An 18,090-nucleotide genomic window follows, 5' to 3' on the forward strand; every position below is an offset into this window, starting at 1 on the left:
GCCTATAGAGGGGATGGGGCCAACAGACTCGCCACAGGGGGGTGGGGTAGGCCTGCCACTCACCAGCGGGACAGAGGGGGCAGGGTGCACAGGCTGCCAATCACCAGCCGGGTAAGAAGTCTTACAACACCAGGTTAAAGTCCAACAGGTTTGTTTCGATGTCACTAGCTTTCGGAGCGCTGCTCCTTCCTCAGGTAAATGCAGAGGTCTGTTCCAGAAACACATATATAGACAAATTCAAAGATGCCAAACAATGCTAGGAATGCGAGCATTAGCAGGTGATTAAATCTTTACAGATCCAGAGATGGGGTAACCCCAGGTTAAAGAGGTGTAAATTGTATCAAGCCAGGACAGTTGGTAGGATTTTGCAGGCCAGATGGTGGGGGATGAATGTAATGCGACATGAATCTCAGGTCCCGGTTGAGGCCGCACTCATGTGTGCGGAACTTGGCTATAAGCTTCTGCTCGGCGATTCTGCGTTGTCGCGCGTCCTGAAGGCCGCCTTGGAGAACGCTTACCCGGAGATCAGAGGCATCCCCCACCATCTGGCCTGCGAAATCCTACCAGCTGTCCTGGCTTGGTACAATTCACACCTCTTTAACCTGGGGTTACCCCATCTCTGGATCTGTAAAGATTTAATCACCTGCTAATGCTCGCATTCCAAGCATTGTCTGGCATCTTTGAATCCAGAAATATATATGTTTCTGGAACCCACCTCTTCATTCACCTGAGGAAGGAGCAGCGCTCCGAAAGCTAGTGACATCGAAACAAACCTGTTGGACTTTAACCTGGTGTTGTAAAACTTCTTACTGTGCTCACCCGGCATCTCCACATCATAATCACCAGCCGGACAGAGGGTGCGGGGCGGAGAGGCTGTCAATCACCAGCCGGACGGAGGGGGCGAGGTGGACAGGCTGCCAATCACCTGCCGGACGGAGGGGGCGGGGCGGACAGCCTGTCAATCACCAGCCGGACGGAGGGGGCGGGGTCGGTAGGCTGTCAATCACGGGCGGGGCGGGCAGACTTCATCGCCGGCTGTTTTGCAAAGGTTGCCGGGAGACGGGCCTAGTGCGACGTTCGCGCGGCAGAGAGACAGAGAGAGAGAGAGAGAGAGGAAAACGATCAGATAGATAGATAGGTACCAAGAAAGAATCGCTCGATCGGGTGTGTCAGAAAAAAAGCGTCTCCCCACAGAAGGAGAGCACAGCCTCCCTCGGGGACCCTCCATCATGTCCACCTCCGTGGTCCAGGTCACTAACATCTCCCCGGTGGCCAGCAGTGAGCAGCTGACCACTCTCTTCAGCTTCCTGGGAGAGATCGAGCAGTTCCGTATCTTCCCTTCCGAGTAAGTGAACGGGCTTGTCGACGCAAGGGCCGAATTGGGGTGGGTGGGTATTTGGGACAAACGGGCCCCGAGCGGGTGGCCGATGCGCTCCCTCCCGGTCCCAGCGCTGCCGCCATTTTACGGCGAGCGTTGCGCAGCTTCTACTGTTAGCGCGGAGCTCTTCCCCCAGTCAGAGCCACAGGTCAGTCTGGCAGGCCGCTAACTGACAGAATAGGCCTGGGTTTCCAGGGAAGCCGATCCACAGGTTCAACTTGTCCACCGTTTCCCATCTTCATCTGTTTATTCCCGCCCTCTTCCCAGGCTCCTGACCTTTTCAAAAATAATAAAACCCCAGATGCCTCGCCGACTGAATGGCAGTGGGCCAGTGATGCCCACTAGGAAAGATATGTATACCTGTTATTAGACGATGTCACTAGTTGCGTTGACAAGAGGAATACGGTTTATTTGGACTTTCAGAAGGCTTTCGATGGTGCCATGGAAGAGATTAGCGTGTAATCTTAAAGTGCATGGAATTGGGGGCCATTGAGATGGACAGAAAGCTGGTTGGAAGACAGGAAACACAAAGAGTAGGAGTAAACAGATGTTTTTCCAAATAGCAGGTAGTGACGAGTGGGGTACCACAGGGATCCGTGTTAGGACCAAGCTATTCACAATAAACAATGATTTATTTGAGAGAACTAAATATAACAGGAGGCCGTGGTGGAGTGGTATTGTCACTGGACTAGTAATCCAGAGACTTGGGATAATGCTCTAGGGACAAAGGTTACACTCCCACCAGGGCAGATAGTGAACCATTGTCGATTGACGTAAAACCCCATCTGGTTGACTGATGTCCTTTCGGAAAGGGAATCTGCCAACTTTACCTGGCCTAGCGTACGTGTGACTCCAGATAACAGCAATGTGGTTGACTTTTAAATGCACTGTGGAATGGCCCTGCAAGCTGCTCAAACCAAGAGCAAATACGGATGGGTAATAAAAAGAAAATCTCCAACTTTGCAGACGAGGCATAACTGGGTGGGAGGGTGGTCTGTGAGGAGGATGCAGAGATACTTTAGTGCGATTTGGACAAGTTGAGTGAGAGTGCAAATGCGTTGCAGTATAATGTGGATAATTGTGAGGCTATCCACTTTGCTAGCTAGCAAAAACAGGAAGGCCGAGTATTATCTGAATGACCATAAATTGAGATAGGGGAATGTGCAATGAGTCCTGGATGTCATTGTGCACTAATTGCTGAAAGTAAGCAGGCAGGTGCAGCAAGGGTTAAAGAAGGCAAATGGTATGTTGGTCTTCAAAACGAGAGGATTCGAGTACAGGAGCAGATGTCTTGCTGCAGTTATACAAGACCTTGATGAGATCACACCTGGAATTGGGGGCTCGATTCTCCGCTCCTGCGCCGGTTGGGAGAATTGCCTGGGTTGCCAAATTTTCCCGCGACGCCGGTCCGACGCCCTCCCGCGATTCTCCCAAGCGGCAAGAACGGCCCCGTTGAGTTCCGCGAGGCGCAGGCCGGAGAATCGCCCGAAACACCCAAAATGGCGATTCTCCGGCACCCCTGCTATTCTCAGGCCCGGATGGGCAGAGCGGCCAGCCCAAAACGGCGGGTTCCCCCCCCCAGCGCCGTCCACACCTGTTCGCTGCCGGCGGGAACGCTGGGGGACGGCCTGCAGGGGGAAGGGGGGATCCTGGGGGGGGTGGGGGGGATCCTGGGGGGGGTGGGGGGGCTCCTCCTCCCCCCCCCCCCCCCCCCCGCGATTGGTACCCACCGATCGTCGGGCCGTCTTCTCTGAAGGAGGACCTCCTTCCGCAGCCCCGCAAGATCCGTCTGACATCTTCTTGCGGGGCGGACTCGGAGAGGACGGCAACCACGCATGCGCGGGTGACGTCAGTTATACGGCGCCGGCCACGTCATGGATGCGGCGCCGCCTTGACGCGGCTCCAAGGCCTGGCGCGCGTAAATGACACGGCGCCACGCCTAACCCATTATCGGGCCCTGAATCGGTCGGGATAGGGGCCGTTTCGCGCCGTCGTGAACCTCGACGGCGCGAACACTCTGCCGACAGAGAATCCCGCCCAGTGTGTGCAGTTTTGGCTCTTGCTACAGAGGGAGTGCAGCAAATATTTACCAGATTGATTCCAGGGATGGTGAACTGATTTATGAGGAGAGATTTGAATCAGTTAGGATTATAATTTATAAGAAGAATAAGGGGTGATCTCATAGGAGCCTGTAAAATTCTAACAAGACTAAACGGGGCAGAAACGGGATGTACCCGATGGCGGCGGAGTCCAGAACCAGTCTAAGGATACCATTTAGGACTGCGATGAGGAGAAATTTCTTTACCCAGACCGGTGAGTCTGTGGAAATGGCTACCACAGAAAGCAGTTGAGGCCAAAACATTGATATTTTCAACAAGGAGTTAGATATAGCTCTGGGGCTAAAGAGATCAAAGGATGGCGGCGAGGGTGGGGGAAGCGGGAGCAGGTTACTAAGTTGGACGATCAGCCATGATTATTACGAACTGCGGAAGAAGGGCCGAATGGTCTATATTTGATATTTCTATCATTTTATTTTTTCATGTTACAATGAGTGATGGAAAATGTGTACAACGTGAGGTGAATTTTCCCCCTTTTCCAGGCAGGAACCTGGGCTGTGATTTGTGCCACCTCTTCTGCGCCTTGTCTAAATTGTTTCCACATGCAAGTGAAAATTTGGTGGTTTTTAAAACTGCCGGCAGATCCGATACCATCTATTTTTCTCCTGCCAGATAAAAAGGGAAAATTCACCCCGTTGTGTTAATGCTGTTCTCTTCTATCATGTACATCATGTCAAGAAAGTGCTTTTTTGATTTCAAAGTTGCCCACATCTCTCTAGAGAATGTAAAATTAGTGGGAGTGGACCATATGCCTTCTCTAGCCTGCCTTGACAGTCAAAAACTGTTCTTCAACTTCAATTCCAACAGAATATTTAGCTGTTGGTGGGCATCTACGAGATCAAAAAATGTTGTGCATGCAATCAAAGATTTGTGGTTATATAATGAGTCATGCTATCCTATAATGGAATTATTGGGCACTAAAGGTTCTGATCATCAAGGATATGGGGTCCACCTAGACTCCTGATGTTGAACCAGAGAATATGTAGTGCAGGCTCAGAATATGTAGCAGGGACATTTATATATTTCATCCCAAGAAGCAGTCCATGCCCACATATAACAAGTCCTGCGCTGATGAGCATCAAATAACCTTTGTTGCCCAGGTGCAAAGTGATGACCATTTCCAACAGGAGGAATGTAAATACTTACCCGTGTCTTTCAATAGCATTGCCATTGAATCCCACCATCAACATACTGAAGTTACCACTGACCGAAAAAGTTAACAGGACCAGCCACATAAATTTTAATAAGTTTGCAGATGACACCAAGATTGGTGGATTTGGATAAATCTGAGGTGATGCATTTTGATAGATCAACTCAGGGCAGGACCTACTCAGTTAATGGTAGGGAGTTGGGGAGAGTTACAGAACAAAGAGATCTAGGGGTACAGGTTCAGAGCTCCTTCAAGGTGGAGTTGCAGGTGGACAGGGTGTTGAAGAAGGCATTCAGCATGCTAGGTTTTATTGGTCAAAATATTGAATACAGGAGTGAGGACAAAGTTGTACAAGACATTAGTCAGACACATGTGGAATACTGTGTTCAGTTCTGGTCATGCTATTATAGGAAGGATATTGTCAAACTAGAAAGAGTGCAGAAGAGATTTATGAGGATGCTAACAGGACTTAATGGTCTGAGCTATATGGATTTCCCTGGAGCATAGGAAGCTTAGGGGTGATCTTGTGGAGGTTTATTAAATAATGAGGGGCATAGATAAGGTAGATAGTCAACATCTTTTCCCAAAGGTAGCGGAACCTAGAACTAGAGGGCATAGGTTTACAGTGAGAGGGGAGAAATACAAAAGAAACCAGACAGGAAATTTCTTCACACACAGGGTGGTGAGCATCTGGAACGAGCTGCCAGAGGCAGTAGTTAACTTGGAAATTTATCACCGTTCCTTCCTTAACCGACACTGGGTCAAAATTCTGAAATTCCCTACCGTACAACGGGTTTTGAGTACTTTCACCACACAGACTGCAGCAGTTTAAGAAGACTGTTCACCATCGCCTTCTCATGGGCAGTTGGGGCTCATAACTAAAATCTCTGAAAATATTGGAAGGTGGTAGGAGGACAATGTGCAGCAATCCATTTTGTTTCTTTTGGGTGTTGGTTACAGATCAGTACGTCTTTAACTGTACACATACACAGTAAAGGGTACAAGCTAGGAACTATCTTCATGCGTAGATCTGTTCACGCTTCTGTTCAACACCTCACCCTGGGCCTGGTTATATGCCTTGGGTCACTGTATGGGCTGTGCTGTACTCAATCCCACATTGACCCTATATGTGTCAGACCCTATATGTGTCAGACCCTATATGTGCCAGACTCTCAAACTACACTTCCCTCCAAGTCTTTATCCAATGTATTTGGAGTAAGAACCACATTACAGGAAGGACAGAATTGCTCTGGAGAGAGTGCAGAGGAGATTTACAAGAATGTAGCTCGGGCTTGAAAATTGCAGATATGAAGGAAAGATTAGGCAGATTGGGGATGTTTTCTTCAGAATAGAGCCAGCCGAGGGGTGACTTGATTCTGGTGTACAAAATTATGAGGGACCTAGGCAGAGTAATCAGGGAAGACTTGCTTCCCCTAGCAGGGAGCTCTTATTACCAGGGGGCACAGGCTTAGGGCGAAGGATGAGGGTGGATATTAGGAAAAACCTTTCATTTAGAAGGTTGTAGGTGTCTGCTTTGGAGATTGAGGCAGAAATCCTCAACTCATTTAAAAGGTACCTGGATCTACACCTAAGTGCTGTAACCCGCAAAGCTGCAGACTGGGTGCTAGATGGGATTAGAATGGGCAGCTAGTTTTTAATCCAGCCAGCACAGGTGTGATGGGCTGAACATATGAGATTCTTAGGGGATTAGACCAGGTAAATGTTGAGAGGATCTTCCTACTCATGGGAGAATGTAGGACCAGACGGTGTAGTGGAATAAGAGGACGCTCATTTAAGACAGATTTGAAGAAGAATTTCTTCTCTCTGGTGAATCTTTGGAATTCTTTACTCCAGGAAGCTGTGGTGACAGAGTCCTTGAAAATTTTCATAACGGAGATCGATAGGCTTTTAATCAGTAGAGGAATTAAGGGTTACGGAGAGAAGGCCGGAAAGTCGACTTGATGAATGTTAGGTCAGCAATGGTCTTATTAAATGGTGAAGCAGGCTCAAAGGGCAGAATGGCCTACTCCCGTCCCTATTTATTATGGTCTTATGTTTCCTCACAGCAGTAATTTTCAAGCCCCGGCAACATTCTGCTAAATCTCCTCCGCGCACTCTTCAGAGCAGTTATGTCCTTTCTGTAATATGGTATAACTCTAAATACATTGGATAAAGACTTGGGCGGAGATGTAGTTTACAAGTCTGGCACATATAATAGGGTCAATGTGACCAGAACTGTATGGAAAACTCCAGCTGTGGTCCAACCAACGTTTTGTACAGTACAGCATTACATCTCTGCTTTTCCGTAGAATCCCTGCTGTGCAAAAGGAGGCCGTTCGGCCCATCGAGTCTGCACCGACCCTCCAAAAGAGCACTCTACCTAGGCCACTTCCCTGCCCTATCTCCGTAACCCCGCACATTGCTCATGGCCAATCCACCAAACCTGCACATCTTTGTATTCTATAGCTTGTGCAATCAAGGAAAGCATTCCATAAGCCTTCTTTATCACCTTATCTACCTGTCCTGCCACCATCAGGGATCTGTGGACATGCACTCCAAGGTCTCTCACTTCCTCTACCCCTCTCAATACCTTCCCATTTTCCAAGAATTCATTTGCTTTGTTTGCCTTCCTGAAATGCTTAATCTCATAGTTCTCTGGATTGAATTCTATTTGACACTTTTCTGCCCTCAACCGGACCACTGATGTAATCCTGGAGTTGACAGCTATCCTGTTCACCATCAACTGTTAAGGCATGGCTGATGGTAAATGTCCAGCTGCCCAAATCCCAAAGGGAAACTTGAAACAACTGCCAAAACGATTTATTTTATGAAATCAGGAAATTACTTCTCCAACAATTGTGATGATTTTATATTAAAATGAATGTTTATTAAAATAAAGAAAATGCACTTAAACACAAAATTGACTTCACAGAGTTAACAGTACTTTAAAACAGTTCCTAAAAAATCTTAACTTAAACCACATTCAGAGCTAACCTCTCCTTTTCTGCTGGCAACAGTCCTATAAAATTCCAGTAATGTTACCACTGAATGACCTTTTGCTCTTGAGATGTCCTACTGAAACTGACAGTAACTGGCTCACCAGTTCTGGCCTTGTCCATGTTGTCCTCTGGGAGATCTAAGCAGCTACCCTTTTATTCGGGCTTCAGTGTTTTCAAAAATGCTTTCCTTCCCGTTGATCTCTCTCTCCTCTATTGTTTCACATAATCTCACAAAAGTTCCATTTTCCCAGAACTGATCAGACTCCTTTTTATACTTTATAACTCCTATATTTTAAGAAGTAAGTTTAACCTATATTTTCCTCACTTACAATTTTTCAGCTTTTATACTGTATGTTTCTCGTTTAAATAAAACAATCCACTTCAAAACTACTTATTTTAATTTTATTGTCACATGGAAATTCTTATTGAAGTTCCTCTTGGTTTAGTAACATATATTAACACATTATTAATATAACATATTACAGGGCGGCATGGTAGCACAGTAGTTAGCACTGTTGCTTCACAGCACCAGGGTCTCGAGTTCGAATCCCGCTTGCGTCACTGTCTATGCGGAGTCTGCACGTTCTCCCAGTGTCTGCATGGGTTTCCTCCCGGGTGCTCCGAACCACATCTTTCGGGGCTTGTGGGAGGACACCGGAGCACTCGGAGAAAACCCACGCAGACGCGAGGAGAGCGCGCAGACTCCGCACAGACAGTAACCCAAGCCAGGAATTGAACCTGGGACCCTGGCGCTGTGAAACAACAGTGCTAACCACTGTGCTACCGTGCCACCCTTCCATTTGCTAAAACATCCAGCGATTCCTCCTCTCCTCTTGTGAACTTTTACTTTTCTGACCAGTCTGCCATGTGGAACTTCGTCAAATATCTTACGAAAATAGAGTAGACCACACCTACTGCTAAACCTCATTAATCCTTTGTCAAAACATTCAATCGAGTTAGTATGGTGCGACTTGCCCTTAACAAATGCATGCTGACTATCCCTGATTAATCATTGCTTTTTTAAATAACAGTTTATCCTGGCTCAGAATTGATTCTAATAATTTGCCCACCACCAAAGTCAGACTGGACTGGTGTATAATTATTTGCTGTACCCTTTGTATCCCTTTTAAACAATTGGACAACATTCGCAGACTTCCAATCCTCTGGTACTTCGCCTTTATCTAGTGAGGGTTACAAAATGATCCTCGGGTCATCTGCTGTTTCCTCCCAGGCTGGAATGCAATCCATCGGGCTTTAGTGATTTATCCACCTTCAAAGATGTCAGTCCTCCAGTACTTTTTCTCGTTATGCTTAGTGTCCCAGTTGATATTACAGCAAATAAAGTCCCCAAATGTTTCTACCCTATTTATGCACGCAGGTATTTGCCTACATGTGAGCTCTTTAATATATCATCCCTCAGCTGTAATTGATTCTTGAGCCAATAATGCTTTACACCCACCTCTTAACACCTCCTGTATCCTGTCTGAACAACCTATATCCAGGGATGTTGACTTGCAAATTCTGCCTCTCTTTAAGTCAAGTTTCTGTTCAAGCGATGCTCTCATGCAACCATCTCTCGCCCTCAGCTCATTGTCTTTGTTTGCTATTTAAATACATATCTTTTAACGGTCAGGTGCAGATTTAGCACAGTGGGCTAAACAGCTGGCTTGTAATTCAGAAAAAGGCAGCAACGTGGGTTCAATTCCCGTACCGTCCTCCCCGAACAGGAGCCGGAATGTGGCGACTAGGGGCTTTTCACAGTAACTTCATTGAAGCCTACTTGTGACAATAAACAATTATTATTACTACATTTTTGTGCTGTACACGTTTAAATTTTTGTTTCTTCTGTCTTGCAGTCACTCACTAATTTTCTATGTCTCATTCCCTACTCTGAAATTGCCCTCAGGTTCCCATCCGCCTGCCAATCTAGTTTAAACCCTCCCCAGCAACAAAACAAACAGTCTCTGCAGGATGTTTGTCCTGGTCCAGTTCAGGTGTAGGCCATCTGGCTTGTACTGACCCTACCTTCACTGGAATTGGTCCCAATGCCCCAGAAAACTGAAGCCCTCCCATCTCTCCAGCCACTAATTCAATTGGTGTATTCCTTTATTTCTATACTCACTAGTGTGTGACCCAGGAAGTTATCTGCAGATTACTACCTTTGAAGTCCTGTTTGGTAATCTCTTTCCTAACTCCCATTTATCTACCGATATCGTTCGCACCAATGTGGACCACGACTTGCAGCTGTCCACACTCACTCTTCAGAATGCCCCGTAGCTGGTGATATCCATGACCCTGGCACCAGGGAGGCAACATGCCATCCTGGAATGTCAGAAGCACCTGCATGTTCCTCTGACTAATGAGTCCTTTATCACTACTGCTCTTCCCCTTCCCCATCTGTACAGCTAAACTACCTGTGATGCCACAATCCTGGCTCTGACAACGCACCTCTGCGATACCAACTGCAAACCAATTAGCAAGCAGGACCTCGGGGGACTTCTACACTACCTGTTTGGTTCTCTTGGACTTCCTGGTAGCCACCCATTCCATTTTTGCCTCTATGCTGCTAGCCTATGGTTCAACATATGAGAAAGGAGCAGGCGGAGGCGATTTGGCCCCTTGAGTCTTCTCCACCATTTAATAAGATCATGTTTGATCTGATAACCTCAAATCTGCATACTGCCCATCCCTTTTTAAAAAATAAATTTAGAGTATCCAATTCATTTTTTCCAATTAAGGGGCAATTTACCATGGCCAATCCACCTAGCCTGCACATCTTTTGGGTTGTCGGGGCGAAACCCATGCAAACACGGGGAGAATGTGCAAACTCCACACGGACAGTGACCCAGAGCCGGGATCAACCCTGGGACCTCGACGCCGTGAGGCAACCGTGCTAACCACTTGCGCCACCGTGCTGCCCTCTGCCCATCCCTGATAACCTACCACCCTCTTGCTTACCAAGAATCTATCCACCTCTTGTCTTAAAAATATTCAAAGTCTATGCATCCACTGCCTTTTTAGGAAGAGAGTTCCAAACACTCACGACCTTCAGAGAAAAAGTTTTGCCTCATTCCTGTTTTAAACGGGCGATTCCTTATTGTTAAACAGTAACCCCTCATAGATTCTCCCACAAGAGAAAGCATCCTCTTCACATCCATCCTGTCAAGATATTATGTTTCAGTCAAGTCACCTCTTACTCTTCTAAACTCCAACAGATCCAAGTCTGTTCAAGCTTTCTTCATAAAGACAGCCCACCCATTGCAGGTATTAGTTTGGTAAACTTCTCTGAACTGCTTTCAATGCACTTACATCCTCCTTTAAATAAGGTTACCAATACTGTACACAGTACTCTAGATCAGTGGTTGCCAACCGCCGTCAGTGTGCCGCGAGAAGGTGTCATGGCCATCGGCACTCCAGCACACAAGCCCTTTCATCAAGCCCCAGTCGTTTGAATTGCTCTTCAGTCAGGTTGACAGGGTCTGTGTGTTACTCTGTATTCCCAGGATTCTTAGTTTAAATGGTCTCCAGTTTGCTATTCAAGACCAATCTGCTGATTCCAATGTGATCACCTCGCACCAGCTGCATTAAATAAATAACCTTTATCCGGTAAACAGGATAATGAGTGAAATACACAATTCACTTCATGTGATATCAAGAAATGGCTGAAGGTACTGGATACTGCAAAGGCTGTAGGCCCTGACAATATCTTGGCAATAACACTAAAGACTTGTGCTCCAGAACTTGCCACACCCCTAGCCAAGCTGTTCCAGTACAGCTACAACACTGGCATCTATCCAGCAATGTGGAAAATTGCCCAGGTGTGTCCTGTACACAAGAAACGGGCCAAATCCAACCCAACCAATTGCCGCCCATCAGTCTAGTCTCCATCATCAGCAAAGTGTTGGAAGTAGTCATCAACAGTGCTATCAAGTGGCACTTACTCACCAATAAGCTACTCACGGATGCTCAGTTTGGGTTCCACCAGGGGCACTCAGCTCCTGATCTCATTACAGCCTTAGTTCAAACATGGACAAAAGAGCTGAATGCCAGAGATGAGGTGAGAGTGACTGCCCTTGACATCAAGAAAGCATTTGACCGAGTATGGCATCAAGGAGTCCTAGAAAAACTGGAGTCAATGGGAATCGGGGGGGGGGGGGGAACTCTCCGCTTGGTCATACCTGGCAGAAAGGAAGATGGTTGTGGTGGTTGAAGGTCAATCATCACAGCTTCAGAGCATCGCTGCAGGAGTTCCTCAGGGAATGTCCTAGGCCCAGCCATCTTCAGCTGCTTCATCAATGACCTCCCTTCCATCATAAGGCCAGAAGTGGAGATGTTTGCGGATGACTGCACAATGTTCAGCATCATTCGCAACTCCTCAGATAATGAAGCAGTTCATGTCCAAATGCAGCAAGACGCGGACAATATCCAGGCTTGGGCTAACAAGTGGCAAGTTACATTTGGGCCACACAAGTGCCAGGGAATGACCATCTCCTACATGAGAGGATCTAACCACCGCCCATTGACATTTACTGGCATTACCATTGCTGAATCCCCCACAATCAATATCCTGGGGGTTACCATTGACCAGAAACTGAACTGGACTAACCATATTGACACTGTGGCTACCAGTGCAGGTCAAAGGTTGTGAATCCCATGGCGAGTAACTCACTTCCTGACCCCCCACTATGCCTGTTCCCATCTACAAGGCACAAGTCAGGAGTGTAACGGAATGCTCCCCACTTGACTGGATGAGTGCAGCTCTAACAACACTCAAGAAGCTCAACACCATCCAGGACAAAGTAGCCTGCTTGATTGCTCCCCCTTCCACAAACATTCATACCCTCCACCACTGACGAACAGTAGCAGCCATATGTACCATCTACAAGATGAACTGCAATGCATCTTCCAAACCCACGGCAACTATCATCTAGAAGGACAAGATCGGCACAGATACCTGGGAACCCCACGTCACTCACCACCCCAACATGGAAATATATCGCCGTTCCTTCACTGTTGCTGGGGCAAAATCCTGGAACTCCCTCCTTAACAGCACAGTGGGTGTACCTACACCTCAAGGACTGCAGCGATTCAAGAAGGCAATGCACCACCACCTTCTGAAGGGCACCGAGGGATGGGCAATAAATACCAAACCAGCGACTCCCACATCCCCCACGAACTTTAAAAAATTGACCATATCCAGTCTTTATTCAAAAGGTTAATGGGGCCATTCTAGATCAGATTAAAGTATGTTTGTCTCTTATTTTAAAAAATATATATTTTATTAAAGTTTTCAAACACAATTTTTCCCCCTTACAAATCAACAAAAACGGTAACATGATAACTGATAGATAACATGGTTTAAATAAAATAGTGAACTAACAACATAACACAAAATAGTGCTCCTTCCCTCCCTCCCCTCTGGGCTGCTGCTGCTGGCTATCTATTTTCCCCCTAACATTCCGCTAGATAGTCAAGGAACGGTTGCCACCGCCTGGAGAACCCATGAGCCGATCCTCTCAGCGCAAACTTCATCCGCTCCAATTTTATGAACCCTGCCATGTCGTTTATCCCGGCCTCCACGCCGGGGGGTTTCGCTTCCTTCCACATAAGTAAAATCCTTCGCCGGGCTACTAGGGACGCAAAGGCCACAATGTCGGCCTCTTTCGCCTCCTGCACTCCCGGCCCATCCGCTACCCCAAATATAGCTAACCCCCAGCTTGGCTTGACCCGGACCTTCACCACCTTCGAGATCACTCCCGCCACTCCCCTCCAATACCCCTCCAGTGCCGGACACGACCAAAACATATGTGTGTGGTTCGCTGGACTTCCCCCGCACCTCCCGCACTTGTCCTCCACTCCGAAGAACCTGCTCAACCTCGCTCCCGTTATGTGTGCTTTATGTAGCACCTTAAATTGGATCAGGCTAAGATGGCACACGAGGAAGAGGAATTTACCCTACTTAGGGCATCAGCCCACAAACGCTCCACAATCTCCTCCCCGAGCTGCTCTTCCCATTTTCCTTTTAGTTCTTCTACCAGCTCCTCCCCCTCTTCTCTCATCTCCCGGTATATTTCGGACACTTTGCCCTCCCCGACCCATACCCCCGAAAGCACTCTATCCTGGATCCCCTGTGTCGGGAGCAGCGGAAATTCCCTCACCTGTTGTCTCGTGAACGCCCTCACCTGCATATACCTAAAGATATTCCCCGGAGGCAGCTCATACTTTTCCTCTAGCGCTCCCAAGCTCGCAAACGTCCCATCTATAAATAAGTCTCCCACTCTCCTAATTCCTGCCCGGTGCCAGCTCTGGAACCCTCCGTCCAACCTCCCTGGGGCAAACCTATGGTTGTTCCTGATCGGGGACCGCACCGAGGCTCCCAGCACACCCCTCTGTCGCCTCCATTGCCCCCAGATACCTAATGTTGCCGCCACCACTGGGTTCGCGGTAAACCTTTTCGGGGAGAGCGGTAGTGGCGCCGTCACCAGCGCTTTTAAGCTCGTTCCTTTACAGGACGCCATCTCCAGCCTTTTCCACGCCGCCCCCTCTCCCTCTATCATCCACTTACGGATCATCGCCACATTAGCGGCCCAGTAATAGTCGCCCAAATTCGGCAATGCCAGTCCCCCTCTGTCCCTGCTGCGTTGCAGGAACCCCCTCCTTACTCTCGGGGCCTTCCCTGCCCACACGAGGCTCATGATGCTCCTATCTATTTTCTTGAAAAAGGCCTTAGTGATCAATATAGGGAGACATTGAAACACAAATAGGAACCTCGGGAGGACCATCATCTTAATCGCCTGCACTCTGCCCGCCAGTGACAGCGGCTGCATATCCCACCTTTTGAAATTCTCTTCCATTTGCTCCACCAGCCGTGTCAGATTGAGTCTGTGTAAGGTTCCCCAGCTCCTGGCTATCTGAATCCCCAGGTATCGGAAGTTTCTTTCCACTCTCCTTAGCGGCAGGCCATCTATCCCTCTACTCTAGTCCCCAGGGTGTATCACGAAAAGCTCACTCTTTCCCATGTTAAGCCTATATCCCGAGAAATCTCCAAACTCCCTCAATATCTGCATAACCTCTGTTATCCCCCCCACTGGATCCGCCACATACAGCAGTAGGTCATCTGCGTAGAGTGACACTCGGTGTTCCTCTCCCCCTCTAACCACCCCTCTCCATTTCCTGGAGTCTCTCAGCGCTATGGCCAGTGGTTCAATTGCCAGTGCGAACAGCAATGGGGACAGCGGGCATCCCTGTCTTGTTCCCCTATGTAGACGAAAATACTCCGATTTGTGACTACACTTGCCATTGGGGCCCCATAGAGGAGTTTAACCCAGCTGACAAATCCCTCCCCGAACCTCCTCAGCACCTCCCATAGATACTCCCACTCTACCCTATCAAATGCCTTCTCTGTATCCATCGCCGCCACTATCTCTGCCTCCCCCTCTGATGGGGGCATCATTATCACCATCAATAGCCGTCGCACGTTGACATTCAATTGTCTCCCCTTTACGAACCCTGTCTGATCTTCGTGCACCACCCCCGAGACACAATCCTCTATCCTCATTGCCAGCACTTTTGCCAACAACTTGGCAACAACATTCAGAAGCGAGATAGGCTTATAAGACCCGCATTGCAGCGGGTCTTTATCTCGCTTCAGGATTAGTGATATCGTTGGCTCCGACATTGTCGGGGGTAGAGTTCCCCCTTCTCCGGCCTCGTTAAAGGTTCTTACTAGCAGCAGAGCCAACAAGTCCACGTATTTCCTGTAAAATTCCACCGGGAACCCGTCAGATCCCGGGGCCTTCCCTGCCTGCATGTTCCCCAGCCCTTTGGTCACCTCGTCCACCCCAATTGGTGCCCCCAGGCCTGCCACCTCCTGCTCCTCCACCCTCGGGAACCTTAGTTGGTCCAGAAACTGCTGCATCCCCTCTTTTCCCTCCGGGGGTTGGGACCTATATAACCTCTCGTAAAAGGTCTTAAACACCTCATTCACCTTTCCTGCTCTCCGCACCGTAGTTCCCGTTTCATCCCTAACTCCCCCTATTTCCCTCACCGCTGTCCTCTTACGAAGCTGGTAAGCCAACAGGCGACTCACCTTTTCCCCATATTCATATCTCATCCCCTGTGCCTTCCTCCACTGTGCCTCTGCCTTCCCTGTGGTCAGCAGGTCAAACTCCGTCTGGAGTCTTCGCCTCTCCCTATATAGTCCTTTGTCCGGGGCCTCCACATATCTTTTATCCACACTCAAGATCTCCCCCAGTAATCTTTCCCTCTCTTTGGCCTCTGTTTTCCCCTTATGAGCCCTGATGGAGATCAACTCTCCCCTGACCACCGCCTTCAGCGCTTCCCATACTACCCCCACTCGGACCTCCCCATCACCATTGGCCTCCTAGTACCTTTCGATACGTCCCCGCACCCTTCCGTGGACTCCCTCATCCGCCAATAATCCCACATCCAGTCGCCAGAGTGGGCGCTGTTCCCTCTCCTCTCCTCGTTCCAGATCCACCCAATGTGGGGCATGGTCTGAAAACAGCTATGGCCGAGTACTCTGTTCCTTCCACCCTTGAAATCAGTGACCTTCCCAGAACGAAGAAATCTATCCAGGAGTAGACCTTATGGACATGGGAGAAAAAGGAGAAGAACTCCTTGGCCAGCAGCCTGGCAAATCTCCACGGATCCACTCCCCCCATTTGGTCCATAAACCCCCTAAGCTCCTTGCCCCCCCCCCCCCCCCCCAAATTACCAGGTTTCCTACCTCCAGGTCCGGGATACGTCCCAGCATCCGCTTCATAAATCCCGCATCATCCCAGTTCGGGGCATATACGTTGACCAGCATGACCTCCATTCCCTGCAGTCTGCCACTCACCATCACATACCTGCCCCCGCTGTCCGCTACAATGTTCCTAGCCTCGAACGACATCCGTTTCCCCACCAATATGGCCACCCCTCTATTCTTTGCGTCCAGCCCTGAGTGGAACACCTGTCCCACCCATCCTTTCCTTAACCTAACCTGGTCCGCCACCTTCAGATGCGACTCTTGATGCATGGCCACGGTCTGCCTTCAGTCCTTTTTAAAAAAATATATATATTTTAAAGTTTTTCGATCAAACAAAATTTTCCCATTTTACAACTTTGTAATAATATATACATTGATCGTTTAAAAAAAAATGCTAACTAACGGCAACTGTCAACAACAAAATAAGAAACAACAGAAATAGTAACTAAAATAGTAACTTCGTACCATCTAATATAAATAACTAATATATAAACACACACATAAAACCCCTGAGGCCCCAAATGAGCCCTCTCTCTCTCTCTCTCTCCTCCTCTCTCTCTCTCTCTCTCTCTCTCTTTTCTCTCTCTCTCTCTCTCTCTCTCTCTCTCTCTCTCTCTCCCCCCCCCCCCCCCCCCCCCCCGGGTTGCTGCTGCTACCTTTCCTATTTTCCCTTATCGCTCTGCGAGATACATAGAAAATACAGCACAGAACAGGCCCTTCGGCCCACGATGTTGTGCCGAACCTTTGTCCTAGATTAATCATAGGATCATTGAATTTACATTGCAGAAGGAGGCCATTCGGCCCCCTGAGTCTGCACCGGCTCTTGGAAAGAGCACCCTACCCAAACTCAACACCTCCACCCAACACCAAGGGCAATTTTGGACACTAAGGGCAATTTATCATGGCCACCCCACCTACCCTGCACATCTTTGGACTGTGGGAGGAACCCGGAGTAAACCCACGCAGACACGGGGAGGACGTGCAGACTCCGCACAGACAGTGACCCAAGCCGGAATCGAACCTGGAGCTGTGAAGCAATTGTGCTATCCACAATGCTACCGTGCTGCCCTTAAGAACAAATAAATCTACACTATATCATTTTACCGTAATCCATGTACCTATCCAATAGCTGCTTGAAGGTCCCTAATGTTTCCGACTCAACTACTTCCACAGGCAGTGCATTCCATGCCCCCACTACCCTCTGGGTAAAGAACCTACCTCTGATATCCCTCCTATATCTTTCACCTTAAATTTATGTCCCCTTGTAATGGTTTGTTCCACCCGGGGAAAAAGTCTCTGACTGTCTACTCTATCTATTCCCCTGATCATCTTATAAACCTCTATCAAGTCGCCCCTCATCCTTCTCCGTTCTAATGAGAAAAGGCCTAGCACCCTCAACCTTTCCTCGTAAGACCTACTCTCCATTCCAGGTAACATCCTGGTAAATCTTCTTTGCACCTTTTCCAAAGTTTCCACATCCTTCCTAAAATGAGGTGACCAGAACTGTATACAGTACTCCAAATGTGGCCTTACCAAAGTTTTGTACAGCTGCATCATCACCTCACGGCTCTTAAATTCAATCCCTCTGTTAATGAACGCGAGCACACCATAGGCCTTCTTCACAGCTCTATCCACTTGAGTGGCAACTTTCAAAGATGTATGAACATAGACCCCAA

General features: G+C 48.3%; 1 protein-coding gene across 1 annotated transcript in view; it reads left to right on the top strand.

Annotated features, from left to right (window-relative positions):
- The first annotated feature begins 1,046 nt into the window (after positions 1-1,046).
- Positions 1,047-18,090, top strand: part of LOC140429213 (uncharacterized) — a 156,706-nt gene continuing 139,662 nt past the window's right edge. Inside the window, exon 1 of the mRNA XM_072515933.1 lies at positions 1,047-1,345. Coding sequence (XP_072372034.1) covers positions 1,230-1,345 — 116 coding nt within the window. The 5' untranslated portion in view covers positions 1,047-1,229. The remainder of the gene's footprint in view (positions 1,346-18,090) is intronic.

Source organism: Scyliorhinus torazame, chromosome 9 (genome assembly GCF_047496885.1).
Source record: "Scyliorhinus torazame isolate Kashiwa2021f chromosome 9, sScyTor2.1, whole genome shotgun sequence".
Taxonomy (NCBI): Eukaryota; Metazoa; Chordata; class Chondrichthyes; order Carcharhiniformes; family Scyliorhinidae; genus Scyliorhinus; species Scyliorhinus torazame.